The sequence below is a fragment of the Rutilus rutilus genome (assembly GCF_951802725.1).
Source record: "Rutilus rutilus genome assembly, chromosome: 15".
Lineage (NCBI taxonomy): Eukaryota > Metazoa > Chordata > Actinopteri > Cypriniformes > Leuciscidae > Rutilus > Rutilus rutilus.
This window is the reverse complement of record NC_140220.1, coordinates 24,689,162-24,703,740: the sequence shown is the minus strand read 5'-3', so window position 1 is coordinate 24,703,740 and position 14,579 is coordinate 24,689,162. Positions and strand designations below refer to the sequence as shown.

The 14,579-nt window shown below is 37.9% G+C and overlaps 2 protein-coding genes across 4 annotated transcripts in view; one reads left to right on the top strand and one right to left on the bottom strand.

Moving 5' to 3' along the window:
* The window catches only part of mep1ba (meprin A subunit beta a), a 507,054-nt gene that overhangs the window by 469,747 nt on the left and 22,728 nt on the right, over positions 1-14,579 (top strand). The gene's annotated exons all lie outside the window — the stretch shown is intronic.
* The window catches only part of trappc8 (trafficking protein particle complex subunit 8), a 71,021-nt gene that overhangs the window by 45,779 nt on the left and 10,663 nt on the right, over positions 1-14,579 (bottom strand). For all 3 annotated transcript variants that reach the window (XM_084432509.1, XM_084432511.1, XM_084432510.1), the window contains 8 exons: positions 11,838-11,927; positions 11,117-11,291; positions 7,698-7,851; positions 6,091-6,175; positions 5,732-5,982; positions 4,470-4,585; positions 4,239-4,389; positions 4,005-4,105 (listed from right to left, as the gene is read on the bottom strand). In XM_084432509.1, coding sequence (XP_084288635.1) covers positions 4,005-4,105; positions 4,239-4,389; positions 4,470-4,585; positions 5,732-5,982; positions 6,091-6,175; positions 7,698-7,851; positions 11,117-11,291; positions 11,838-11,927 — 1,123 coding nt within the window. The remainder of the gene's footprint in view (positions 1-4,004; positions 4,106-4,238; positions 4,390-4,469; positions 4,586-5,731; positions 5,983-6,090; positions 6,176-7,697; positions 7,852-11,116; positions 11,292-11,837; positions 11,928-14,579) is intronic.

The window sequence follows — 14,579 nt, the reverse complement described above, 5'->3', positions numbered from 1 at the left end:
ACGCTTCCATTTTAGATAAACAAACAAGTTACATAATCAAATCTCTGAATTTGTATATTAAAAACGGACTGCAAAGGAAACTCATGTAATGTTAATGGTTGATGGTTGACAGAATGTAAGGCTAGTGAAATTTGATGGTCATTTTTTAGAAACAACGTTGTGTCGTCAGCAAACTGACTTTTGCCTTTCCAACACTGTTAAACCATCAATACCATTATTTTTAAAAATCAATATAGATAACAGCTCTGCAACCATTATAAATAATAATGGTGAGCTACCACATCCCTGACAAATCTAATATTATGGATTGACCTTCCTCCCAAAAACCCTGGTTGTGTCTCACTAATTATAGTAGAAATCCCTTTTTTCAGCCTAGCAGCGATAGCTCCAGACATTTATTTTTATTTTTTATAATCGGTGTCAAGAAAAGTAATAGACCTCAGATGGTCTAAAATTATTTTATCTTTACCAGCTTTGGGAATCAATGTAATCAACCCTTGCTTCATACATTTTATCAACTCTTTCTTTTCAATACATTTTAGGGCACAGAATAATAGATTTCTCAAATCTATTTTTAACAAATTATTAATGAGCCCATCTGTCCCTGTGGATTTGTTTAAAGGAATCTTCTCCACAAATGAATCTAATTCTTCAATCCTAATATCTGAATTACATAAACATTTAAAAGAGTTCACAATACGTGGAAAATTGTTTTATAGGATTTTAGCAACAACAACAAAAAAAGAGATCCGACTCATCTGAAGAGAAATCAGAAAAATATAGTTTAGAATAGAACTGAAACACTTCTTTGATTATTCTAAAATCTTGGATCATTCTAAGATCTTGGATCATAAAACTACTGATAGAGTTCCTTTGCTGTCTATTTTTTTTCTAAATTACTGAAATATGAAGAGTTCTTTTCACCTTCCTCGATCCACTTGGCACGCAATCTTATACAAGCACCCTGTGCCCTTAAGATACAAATGATCTAATTTACTTTAAAGCTCCATCACCTATCATCACCTAAAGCTCTATCATTTTCATAATTAATTAAAACTGGTTTGTTACAGCACTGATATATTTCCCAAATTAAATTCCTTTCATACTCCATTTTTTTCTTTGTTTAGTTTAGTTTCTAAGATAAATACATTGAAAATTCCAAAATTTTAGAAATTCCCATTTACTTATATTACAATCAAAAGAATCATTTATCTCTATGCCCCTTATTAATTCCTTGATTTTTATTGCAAAATTCTTCATTTTGTAAGAGAAAGGCATTGAACTTCCAATAGCCTCCAATAACGTTGCTTAAATGTGGGATCTAAAACGAGATCTATAAAGCAATGATCCGTTAACGGAGCTTTAGAAATTGTAGATTGCGAAGCATATTTTAGAATGTTCTCACTAACCATCCAATAATCAATTCTAGATTTGCTCTCCCCATTACGTTCAAACCACGAAAAACATTTAGGATTTAAATTTCGCCAAACATTTCGCCATTTATCTTTCCACTCGTCTGGAACCATATTCCAGTCCCCTCCCACTAAAACATTATCAGATGAGTACCGCACTTTAGTTTCTGATTGCCATCACAAATATCTTCTACAAATTTCTGGTTCTGAGCTGCATCATTAAAGCCATAAATCTTAATTAAAATGAAAAAAGAGCATCAATTTTCAGTATCACCATCAACCAATGACCGCTTCCATCAGCTTTATCCATCACTTCACCTGTCAAAAGCGATCTGTCGTGCTTCTACGAAGCCATATGGGCCGTGAAAAAAAAGCAAGCTTTCCTTCCCTCCTTACTCGATTTGAGGCCACAGCTTTCATCCGTCTTCCAAATCCTCTCAAGGAAGCAATCCTGCCACCTTGCAAATAGGAGAATATTTTGCTTCGACGCCAGATTTCATCCTTCACCCGCCTTTGAGTGAACAGCACGATCCTTCTTCCCAGTCTATGGATGATGTCAACAGCCTCTTCCATCTTTGCCTCCATCTCAGGTGCAATCTTACTTAGGATCTGAATGACATGTAATCTGATATCTTCATCTTTTTTTGATCCAAAGACACCACCTCATCTTTCTAGTTCTCTCACCCTCTCCTAAAGATCATAGTTCTCCTTGTGAAGATGCTCATTTAGTATCTCCAAGTCCTTGACTCTTTTCTTGCACTTATTCACCTCTTTCGAGTTTTCGATTTCAACTATTCAACTCAACCAGTTTTCTGAACCACATTCGTTAAGCTTGCAATCATGGCGCTGCTTTGCTTGGATTGCTCACGTAAATCCGCCAGCTTCTCATCCACCCTCCTTTCCAGTTTTAAAATTGCCTGCAAAGTGGTTACGCTGGAGATTTCAGCCTTCACTTTTTTCAGCAGGATTTTTACTTGGCGTTGAATAAATGGCACCATCTCCGCATTCTCTTATACTATGCACAGAAACCTCCTTTGTGTAGTCGTGCTCCGTTTCTCTGGCCTCATCTTTCTTTTCAATATTAAGCGATAAATCTTTCCCTTTGGGGGTCTAGTTTTAGTTTGACAGGTTTAATCAGTTTTCATCTTGACAAAAAACAGCTGGAATTACTCACTTCAAGCAAACTTTTGGGAATAACTATCACAAGCTTCGGAAAACATGATTGCTCAACCAGTGAACTTTGCACAGCCGCCGTAAGTCGACTTGCATACAGACGTTTACCGGAAGCTTGTTATTTTAGTTTATAAAGTTTTAAATACGGATATATTTCTTACAAAAACCCATCGCTTCAGAAGGCCTTTATTAAACCCCTGGAGTCATATGATACTTTTATGATGGATGGATGCACTTTTTTGGGCTTCAAAACCGAGAGCGCCATTTAAGAAACTTGGATTTTTTTTATAAACTCCAATTGTATTCGTCTGAGAGAAGATATACACCCGAGTAAATAAGTAAATAATTTTCATTTTTGGATAAACTATCCCTTTAAAATGCTATTTTAAAAGCCACAAACACATCTGGCCAAATAAGAAAACAAGAATTACTTTTTTAAATTTAATTTTCATAATAAAAGCGCTGTTCACGATTAAAGATTTTTCTAGTCGTCCACTAGTCGCTCATATTAAAAGCCATTAGTCGACTGATCGCACGTTTATATTAATTAAATTTTCTAATGTACTGAACCATAATGCTTTCAATATACTATACAGGCGTAATATATAACCTATTCCAATTCCAGCGCACTATAGAGAGAAATGCAGTTTTTATACTATTTATATTTTTATGTCTGAGGCAAGTAGCCTAAACTCAAGTAGCAGTATTAACATAAGCGACATGGCACATGCCGCTAAGCTGAGAGGCACAGCCGATGGCACATCCGGTCTTCTTTGGCCAGTGGATAGTGGCTTGAGCCATTACAACTTGTGACATGTGCCCATGGATTGTGTCATGTGCCACTAACATTATCGCGGAACGTGGCCGTATGTTGTGGCTGGCTCCTCCAGTAGTGACTGACAGATGAGTTGAGCAGCTATACTGACATAATTGTGACAAAATCCTACATAAATAGCCTAATTTAGTGATATTTTCAAATAAATATAACTTAAACACATTCAAATCGGTAATATTTTTTCAGTTTGTGGCACGTCTGTATAGGAGTCTCATGTGCCGCTGAATGTTTTGTAATAGCCTATGAGTGCTATTGTGTGTTGCTTATCACATGATCTGCCTATTCTAGCAAACACACGGAATAAATCTATCATAGGTCACTACGAATACCGCATTTACAGTCGCACCCTTTGCATTTAACACTAATTTTGTCCTCAGTACACTTGCGCACAGTTTTTCAGGTAGCTTTGCTGGTAGGTTTCTTCAAGCGTCTTGGAGACGTTGCCACAGTTCTTGATTTAGTCTGTCTCAGTTAGAAATGTAAACTAATATTTCCCACTGACACACTACAGCAAAAGACATAACTGGCTTAAAACCATTTTTGGGTGAAAATACTAACATGCCTAAGACCAAGTATTTTCTTACTTGCACACGTCTCTGTAGGTCTGAATGGCCGTGTCCATGTAGTGTGCAGGGTACGGCCTCGGTGCCCCGCTCTGCAGAAATGCAGCGACAGCAGCCATCTCCTGTAAAGACAGAGACACCAGGCAATGACTCTGAGGCATGTTCAGACAGTATTACTCTTTATAACCACAGAAACAATGCCAGTGTCCCTATCTGTGGAGCTTTTTTCAAGCAGCAGCTTGGTGTGCGTCTCACCAGCGATCCCGCGGCATACAGCATGGCCTGGTCGGAGAGGAAGTCCTTCTTGGCAGTGTGGTAGCAGTTGTAGGCCAGCTCATAGTGCTGAACTAGGAAGCAGAGGTCGGCCATCTTCCTGATCTGAAGCTCTGGAGCCTCTGAGGGATAGCTGATATCACAAGGGTCAATGATCAGATGAGATGTATAAAAGGACAACAAATGTTTAAATTCGTACTTCAGGTCGCTTACAGCAGCCCTGCAGTGTTCTTTAGCTCAGCAATACTCTTCTCTGGGACCTTCCCTCCACCAAACAACTTCTTAGTGGCGGAGAAAAGAGATCGGCTCAGACCTTTTCTTGAGACAAGCTAGAATGGGAAATAAAGGCAAGATGAAAGAAAAGCTCAAAAGCTGTGTATAACTTTCAGAAATATAAAAAGATTAATAAAACTGGAACAGTATATTTGTATATTAGGTAATTTGAGCCTATTAGATTTATTTTGAAAGTATGAAAACTGATTTATTATGTAAGAATGCAGCCCAGATGTGCATATTTAAAAAAACAGCAAATTAATCAACAGCAAAACAATGGAATGCTATACAGCCAACAAGAATGAATTATAAAAGGTATATATAATGTAAGGAGGTAAACAAAAAAAATATTTAAGATGCTGGAGCCAATAGTAAAACATGATTTTCTGAGAGATTTTAATGTACAGTATAAGGGATTATAAAATAAATATTATATACTGTACAATTTACACAAGATAGATGTGTTTTAGCTTCTCTGTTGTTTCTTTTTATTTTTATTTCTTTGCTCTGTATGTTTCATCAGAACAGATTTTTTTGTATGGCAAAGAAAAATAAACCTGAAAAGCTTTTATTATATATAATATAATAACATTTTACATAATACAATTTTAAAATATTATTTTGTCAAGAAATATTTATATACCAGAAGTTCATTTTGGGTGTCAATAAAGACATTTATAATGTTAAAAAAGATTTTTATTTCAAAATAAATGCAGTTTTTTTCCCCCAACTTTCGATTCATGAAAGATCATAGGAACATAACGGTTTTGAAAATTGATAATTAATAATAATAATAAATGTTTCTTGAGCATCGAATCATCATATTAGAATGATTTCTGAAGGATCATGTGACACTGAAGACTGCAGTAATGATGCTGAATTATGCTGTGATAATTCATGATGCTGTGAAGCTTTGCATCACAGAAATACATTTTTAAATATATTAAAATAGAAAAGGTATTTTAAATTGTAATACTATTTCTCAATATTTTACTGTATTTTTGATCAAATAAATGCAGCTTTAGTGAGTGTAGGAAACTTCTTAAACTAAAACATGTAAAATCTTACAGACCTAAAAACTTGGTATTTCCACCAAATATAGTCTAAATTTACACAAATATCTGAAAAGAAAATCAAAGTCAACCAATACAGAGACTTGAGATTAATTAGATCTAACATATAATTTGTGAGCGTTTATGTACCTGGTCATTTAGTTGCCGTATGTTTTTCTCGATGTGCGGCAGTAATCCTCTGAAAGTGAACTCCTGGATAAACTGCCGGATGTGGTCGTGGTCATTGAGGGTCAGGCAGGTTCCACGAGGGGTCGGGGTGGAGTGAGGGGTCAAGCTGGCCTTTGTCACATCCACGCTGTTTACAGGGTTGTTGCTAGGGTAACCGGCATCAGTGGGCTGGTCCAGCTGCAGAGGATGAGTCTCTGAGATGCTGTCTGTGTCTGCAAACATGAGTGGAACATCTAATTAACATTAGACCAACATTTCTCATCAATATGAGGTTTATAACCAAAATCCCTGGTAATGGGATTCAGTTGGAATGGACTAACCTCTAACTGAAGGATCAAGACCATCTTCCTCTGCACCGATGTTGTTTTCAACCGCATTATTCACTGCACATTCTTCATAAAGCTCCTATTAAACATCACCAGGGTTGGGGAACATTATATTTCGCAGAACAAATTAAATTTTTCAAATTCAACATAGTCACACAACAGTAATTCCATTAGGGCAACACATTTTTCCACAAAAACTAAGAACAATTTTAATCATTACATCATACATTTTTCAGATAACTCTCTAACTTCAATATTCCAAAACAGTTAACATAGCAATCAAAATTGATTTTAGATTTACCAATAGTTTCACCACACTGCTTTCAGATACATTTATAAAAAAAATAAAGACTGAGATAATTAATTAGAGGAAATTATAGCAAATAAAAGTATTATATTATAGCAGGATTTCCCAAATTGGGGTTCGATGAAAATGTATGAAAATCAATGAAATCATTATTAATAATAACAATAAAAAATTCATAACATTTAATTACAAATTTTAAGGACCATGGTGAAAGAACACTATAAAAGTGTACATTATGTATAATATTTCATTTAGTAATAGAATAAAATATTTAAGTGTTCTTCCACCATGGACCATAAAATAAACTTAATTAATTAATTAATAAGAAATAACAAAATATTACATCACTTGTACCCTGGATTTGCAAAGTTTATGCCATAGTTTATGCCAAAAAAAATCCTAAACAGTCAAAACAGTCATCAAGGATGAGGATATTGGGCCATCATTTATAGAATTTTTCTATAAACAAATTCAAATATTTAATCAGTTAAGCCCAATTAGATGTGGATATTAAAAGGTAAGATCAGATGTTTTATCAAGCTATTATTATTTTCATGCAAGGCAGAAGGCCATGTGACAGAAAATGTACTGAATGGGGGTTCAGTGTTTTCCTCTTGAAGTTTGGACCATTTGTATATTTTGCTTAAAATAAATATCTACTAAAAACAAACATCATGAAAAATACTAAAAACTCCCTCATCATGAGCAGAAAACAAAGCTAACTAGTAATTTCAAAGTTTAAGTTGTCTTTTCTTGCCATCTACAAATATTTTTCCCAATCATAACATTGTTTATTATGAAATGCTCTTAACATGCCGATTAATAATGTTAAATTAAGAATTAAAAACATGGCTTGAACGGTCATATGACAGATAAACTATATTTGCAGCATTCTCATTTTTGCCAGCGTTTTAGCGTATTAATCTATTTTGCTGCTCACAGTGTTTCTGCTACTGTTAAAATAACCAAAGTTTGGCTCTAGATACAAATATTAGAGGATGTAGCGCCGAAAGATTATTACCATAAACAACCCTGAACGCTTGTGGTGTGAACCGCTCAGCTGTTCTGATGCACTGCTAACTGTAATGTACGGTAAAATGGTGGTACCGTTGTCATATGTCTAGTGATCCGGTTGGAACCAAGCTGGAATCCGGTTGAGGACACCTGGTTTACGCCTTTAAAACTTGTCTAGCTCTTGGTCAGAAAACAATGCAACGTGGCCCAGACTTTATGGCGATAATCAGAAGTTTATGAGTTGCATGTTTATTGCCTGCAGTGAGGTTGTGGCACTCACAGGGTTGTGTACGCTGGTCTTGTGCAAGTACTGACTCCAGGGGTCCGGCATCTGTTCGTCCGCACCAGTGCTACCGCTCCGGGAGTTTATCTTGAGCAGATAGCAGCCCTGAGTACCATACCGCTGTTTCATATCCTCGTACACTGAGTCCGCCCTGAGAGACAGAGATCGACATTAATAGTTGTTCTATACAATCATAAATATATATGACAGCCTAATCCTTCTCCCCACAGTCAAGTTGCAGGCAGCGCACGATTACCGTGATTGGCAACTTATCTACATGCAGTAAGTGGACCGGAAAGCAAGCATGCCTGTCGCTCAGCTGATGTCAGAAATCAATATTCATAGAAAAGCACATTGCAAATGCAGTTCGTGTTGGCTTAAAGGTTCATTTTATTCTACTCATGTTACTTCCTCTAATTAAATGTACACAATTACTAAAGAAAAGCAGAAATGTTTTCTCCTGACATCACTTTCAGTTTAATCCCCGAGGCAGGGTTGGATACATGTTTCCAGTGTTAATCAACTCTTTTCGTTTAATTGCAGAATCAGAACAAGCCGTGGGAATATCAGAGGCTTTGAATGGCATATGGAATAAAGAGTAGTTATGACTCACTGGGCACTGGAATTTTTTTTAATTTTATTTTTTTAAATACAACATTAAGTCTGAGCACAGTTCAGCTAGAAGCAGTTTAATTAATAAACGTATTTCAGTAACAGCAATAAATGGTGAATTGCGAGTGAACACAGTCTTCATGCGTGTAGTCGATCTATTTTAGAATTAAAGTAGAATCTAATGGAGCTACTTACAAATTTAAAAACTGCCTAAAGCAAGAAAACCCCAATTATTTGAAAGAATGTGCGTGTATTTCTGTGCATATTTTTTTTAATTGCCCTCGTGTCATATGTAACGACTGGACCGATCAAACACAACCCCTCACCCAGGAAGACTGCGTGATGTCTGGTTTCGCCACTGAGAATTATCACAGTTTTTCTCCACTCAAAGACACTTGGGACATCAATTGTTCTCAATAAGAGAACAGTACAGGCCACAAGAAACAGACATGCAGTCCCTTAGAAATGGAATTCTCTCCACTAATCCATTGACAAATCTGTCTAATGAATGAACATGCATTCCCCAGTACATTTTGTTTATTAGTACTGTTTGAATATTATCTTTTCATGTTGTATAGTGTTATGCATGCCTGATGATATAACTACTAGTTAATGTAGCCCCATCTAGGTGGTGTCACCTATCAAAATATTACTTGTTTAATGACTCACACTTTGGTGGACATCACCATCTCATAGAATGCAGTGTGTGTTTGTTAAATTTATCAGAGTATAAATAGACACAAACTGCCAGCTCACTCCGATCATGCAAATGAGTCAGCTTTTCAAACAAAGGAACTTTCCTGCTTGAGAATTGCACCTTTCTCATTGGTCAAGCCAAAAGTCTTCGTTTTCTCACTTAGTTCGGTTCGTTTAGGCATATATGAACACGGCAATCGCGCTCGGATCCTTATTGAAAGAATCGGTCTGAGATCGCCTGAACATGGTGGTCTCTGTCCGATTACAAATGATCTTTGGAGTGGTTCGGTTGAGGTGTGAAAGCAATCCAACCCAACGGACCAACGAACCAAGTGAGCACCACGACGCATGTGTGTGATACTGAAGCAGTAGCTAACTAATAATGAGCCGGCGTTCTGACGTAGAACCCCAGAAGCGTTGCACTGTGTTTACTACGTGATCAGAGTAGGACACTGACACAGAAGAGCAGAAATTGTTGAATAAAGTCGTTATTTTTGTTTGTTTTTTGCGCACAAAAAGTATTCTCGTCGCTTCATAACATTAAGGTTGAACCACTGTAGTCACATGGACTATTTTAACGATGTCTTTACTACCTTTCTGGGCCTAGAAAGTTGAATTGACATTGCTGCCTATGGGGGGGGGGGGAAAGCTCTTTGATTTTATCAAAAATATCTTAATTTGTGTTCCAAAGATGAACGAAGGCCTTACGGGTTTGGAACGACATGAGGGTGAGTAATTAATGACAGAAATTTCATTTTTGGGTGAACTACCCCTTTAAGGATGTTAAGTTGTTAAAGGTGGGGAAAGCGGTATTTGAAAAACGCTGTTTGGAAGTTAGTCAGACCAACACACGAACAAACAACAACAAATGTGTGTATCCAATCGGCATTAAGGGGCATGTGACAGTGGAGAAGAGAGAACGAGCAAGAGGGAGATTTGAAGAAAGACAGCAGAAATAGAGATGAGACAATATAAAAGAGAAAAGCTCATAAGAAATCACTGGAAAACGAAGGGTTATGACTGGGCAAGAGCTTTAGGACCCGCGTTAATATTAGAAAAGCTTTCCAGTGCTGGAGAGACCTGAGTGGGAAGGCCTGAAAACAGACGCGGAGGTTGCTTTGATTCAGGTCCACATGTGAGTAACACTGGGTTTGAGTGTCATTGTTTGTCTGGAGCTGCTGTGCTGTTGGCAACTAACAACGACTTCTTGTTTGTAATTACTATTGTGTACTATATGTTCATTCATTGTGCGTCCTTGTCATTCGTTCATCATCTGCACTTTATTTTTCGTGAAGCATTATTTTGTTGCGCTTCTGCTATGATAAACAGACATCCACTCTTGGATTGTGTGCGTAACGGAGGCCAGCTAGTGAGAGTCACCCTGACGACTGCTAGAGAATGTGGTGTTTAACGTCATTGTTAATGCACTCGCCTTGCATACCGCCGGATCAGGGTTCGAGACCGACTCAGAGCAGGGCGGTTAGGATTGGAGAGTGAGTTTTGGAGGCGGAGCAATTAAGAGAGAGGTGTGTTTGATTGGGTTGATTTCAAATATCAACAATGTCCAACAGCATTTTTGAAATACCGCTTACCACAGCGTTGTTCTTTGTGTTTTATATAATGTCCACTAGGAGGTGCTTGAGGCATGTTTTTCTTGATTGGTTTTCCCTGAAGAGATATACTTTGTTGTTGAAACCGAAAGTAATACACGTTTGTTGCGTTTTTTCCCGTGAAATGATAGCTCTGTGTCTTTATTAAAATGAACACATTAATGATTTATCTCACATCCATCCACGACCCACCCGCTATCAATTGGAATGTTATTTTTTAATACTTGGCCCACCTGAGCCGCATATTATCAGCAGATACATTATACCGCATCACTAATCCACACAATTTAAGCGTGAGAGCTTGATTAAGCACGGGGAGAGTGCCAAGCACAAGAAATGCTGAGACAAGTGTGTGGCAAAGAATATATATAAACATTTTAGTTTTGGTGCTCCAAAAGTTGTGAGCACTAGCGCTGCCTACTAAGTAAAAAAGTTAATTTCGACCCCTGTACAAGGAGAACACTTGAGACTGACGTGCACACACACACACACACAAACCTCTGCTCGTCTCCGTCACTGATATCGTGAAGCAGCACGTAATATTTGAGAGTGTTTGGGATGAACCATTTGGGGTGGGTGTAGTCTCCACTGTGCTGGATTCTGTGCTGTTCCTGGGACAGCTTGAGGAACTGCTCCGTCGGCACCGCCTCATGGGACGACACCACCAACATACCTGCAGCCGAGTTCAGGAGATCTCGCACAATACAGATGGAGGGAAGAGCAAAACAGAGACTGAGAGAAAAAAAAAAGTTATACAATCAAAAAAAAAGAAAAAAAAAGGGGAGGAGGAGAAGAGAGTGCTAAATACAAGAGTGACAAAATATATATTTTCTTGCCCGAAACCAACTCGATCAAAAATCTGGATAGACTGGGCAAGTAAGCATATTAGAATGATGTGAAATGTAATATTTCACAATATTACAGTTTTTACTGTAGTTTTGATCAAATAATTGCAACCTTGGTGAGCATAGGTGAGCAATGTACCCTTCGTGAGCAATATACCCTTTTTTGTATCAATGGACATCCATAACTATAATTTATATTTAGATTACATTTATACTTTATTAAAATAGTTTATTATACAAACGTTTTTTAAAGTCAAAATTTCAGTGCGTCCCTTGTGGTAAAGAAAGAATGCGAGCATAAAAAAAAAGAGAAGCAAGGTCGAGTAATTAGGAGAGGGGCAAAGAAAGTTGTTTTTCTCTGTTTTAAAGGATACAGGCCAGGTAGTGGCTGAGGAACTCGTGCTCTGATGCCGGCATGGACTGCAGGAAGTTCTCGCGGTAAGTCTCAAACCATGGTGTTGTGGCTGTAAGATAAACACACACACAAAGAAATATTATCTTGTTTCAGAAACAAGATTGATACAGGCCACATGACCAACCCTCCAGGTGGAAGAGGAGAAGCACATTATGAAAGGCAGGACGAATAGGGGGAAAAACGACATTTGATATTCAATACAGCTTAACAGATCACATTTAATAATTTTCCAATAATTTGTTAAAATGTACAATTCAGCTCTTCAATCAAGTGGCACTTTTGAAACAAAAAGGTCCGGTCACATTAGCAAAATTTCAGTTCAATTTTGTGGGCAAATAAGGTCCATTGTTTATTGTCAATAGTGTAACGATGTCTGAAGCACAGCTCACACAGACGTTAAACCAAGCAGCTTTCTGTTGGTCAACTTGAAGCCACTGGGAAATCTGTGTGGGGAAATCTTTCACCTTTCCGTATCTAACATCACTTTGAAACCCTTAATGATAGAATTAAGATTCAACCTAATTTTGCTTAAAGAAAAGTAGGTTGTTATGAATGCATGCATCAGCATTCATGATCAATTTCATGATCCCCGTTTTAGTCTATCCAGCAATGAGGGAAGATGAGGATGAACTGATTTTTATGCTCCAGATTCATTAGTTCAGTTCCTTGACATTTCGTCTCAATCAATGGTCCTCTCTGAATCATTCATGACAATAAGCAGACGGCATGATGCACTCCACTCTGGCACCCTCACGATCAATTCTTTATCTGAATCTTTACAGAGAGGGTAGAGCTGAAACACCATGTCGACATTACAATACAACAAACCATATCTAGCACATTATAATCAATGAAGCACATCTCTTGTTTGCAGTGTGGCTCTGATTATTACAATGGTAACTTTCTAGTGAGAAGAACTAGACTAATTTACCTATTTCTGTGTGTGTGTGTATGTGTGTATATATATATATATATATATATATATATTCCATTAAGTATCTATCTATCTATCTATCTATACAGTATATCACAAAAGTGAGTACACCCCTCACATTTCAGCAAACATTTTAGTATATCTTTTCAAGGGACAATTCTATAGAAATTTAATTTTATGAAAAATGATATTTTAGAGTAGTCAATGATCAATGTGCTGCTTATATAGCAGTATATATTTACTGTCCTCTGAAAATAACTCAACATACAGCCATTATTGTCAAAACAGCTGGCAACAAAATTGAGTACACCCAAAATGAACATGTCAAAGCTGTGTCCAAAGTGTCAATATTTTGTGTGAGCACCATTGTTATCTAGCACTGTCATGGAGCTGCTGGCTGTTAGACACATGGTGCTTCACCTTCCACTTGAGGATCACCACAGGTGCTCAATAGGGTTCAGGCCTGGAGACATACTTGGTCACTCCATCACCTTTACCTTCACCTTCCTCAGCAAGCCAGTTGTCATCTTGGCGGTGTATTTGGGGTTGTTATCATGCCGTTCGGCCCAGTTTCTGAAGGGAGGGCATCATGTTCTGCTTCAGAATGTCGCAGTACATGATGGAATCCATGTTTCCCTCAATGAAGCGCAGCTCCGCAGTACCAGCAGCACTCATGCAGCCCCAGACCATGATGCTACCGCCACCATGCTTGACTGTAGGCAAGACACAATTTTCATGGTACCCCCTCAACAGGGCATCGCCACACATGCTGGACACCATCTGAGCCAAACAAGTTTATCTTAATCTCATCAGGCCACAGACATGGTTCCAGTAATTCATGCTCTTGGACAGGTTGCTTTCAGCAAACTGTTTGCAGGCTTTCTTGTGAGCCAGCTTCAGAAGAGGCTTCCTTCTGGGACGACGGCCATGCAAACCGACTTGTTGCAGTGTGTGGCCTATGGTCTGAGCACTGACAAGCTGATCTTCCGCTTCTGCAACGTCTAAAGCAATGCTGGCAGGACTCATGCGTCTGTCTTTTGTAGCCAGCTTCTGCACCTGACGCACAGCACGAGGACTCCACTTCTTTGATTGACCCTCACGAGGCCTGTTCTGAGTGGAACCCGTCTTGGAAAACCTCTGTATGACCCTTCCCACTGTACTGTAACTCAGTTTCAGGGTGTTACCAATCTTCTTATAGCCTAGGCCATCTTTGTGGAGAGCAACAATTATAATTCTCAAATCCTTAGAGTTCTTTGCCATGAGGTGCCATGTTGAACATCCAGTGGTCAGTATGAGAGAATTGTACTCAAAGCACCAAATTTTAACTGCTCTAATACAAGATACACAAATGTGTATGGTCCTGTCAAGCAGACAAAAACATGAACATGATAAATAGGACATGTGGCTTTGCATGGTTAAACAACAAACTATTATCACTTAGGGTGTACCTCACTTTTGTTGCCAACTATTTTGACAATAGTTATTTTCAGAGGACAGTAAATATATACTGCTATACAAGCAGCACATTGACTACTCTAAAATATATCCAAGTTTCATTTCTATAGTATTGTCCCTTGAGAAGATGTTTGCTGAAATGTGAGGGGTGTACTCACTTATATGCATTTGGTTGCATTTGCACATACTTAAATGGGTTGGTACTGTACAGAGAGACTGTATATATGTATGTGTGTGTGCTTTAAAACAGGAGCTTTTAACTTTTACCAGTGCAAGGACCCCCTGATGGTTTTATAGGGACCCCCTGTTGCA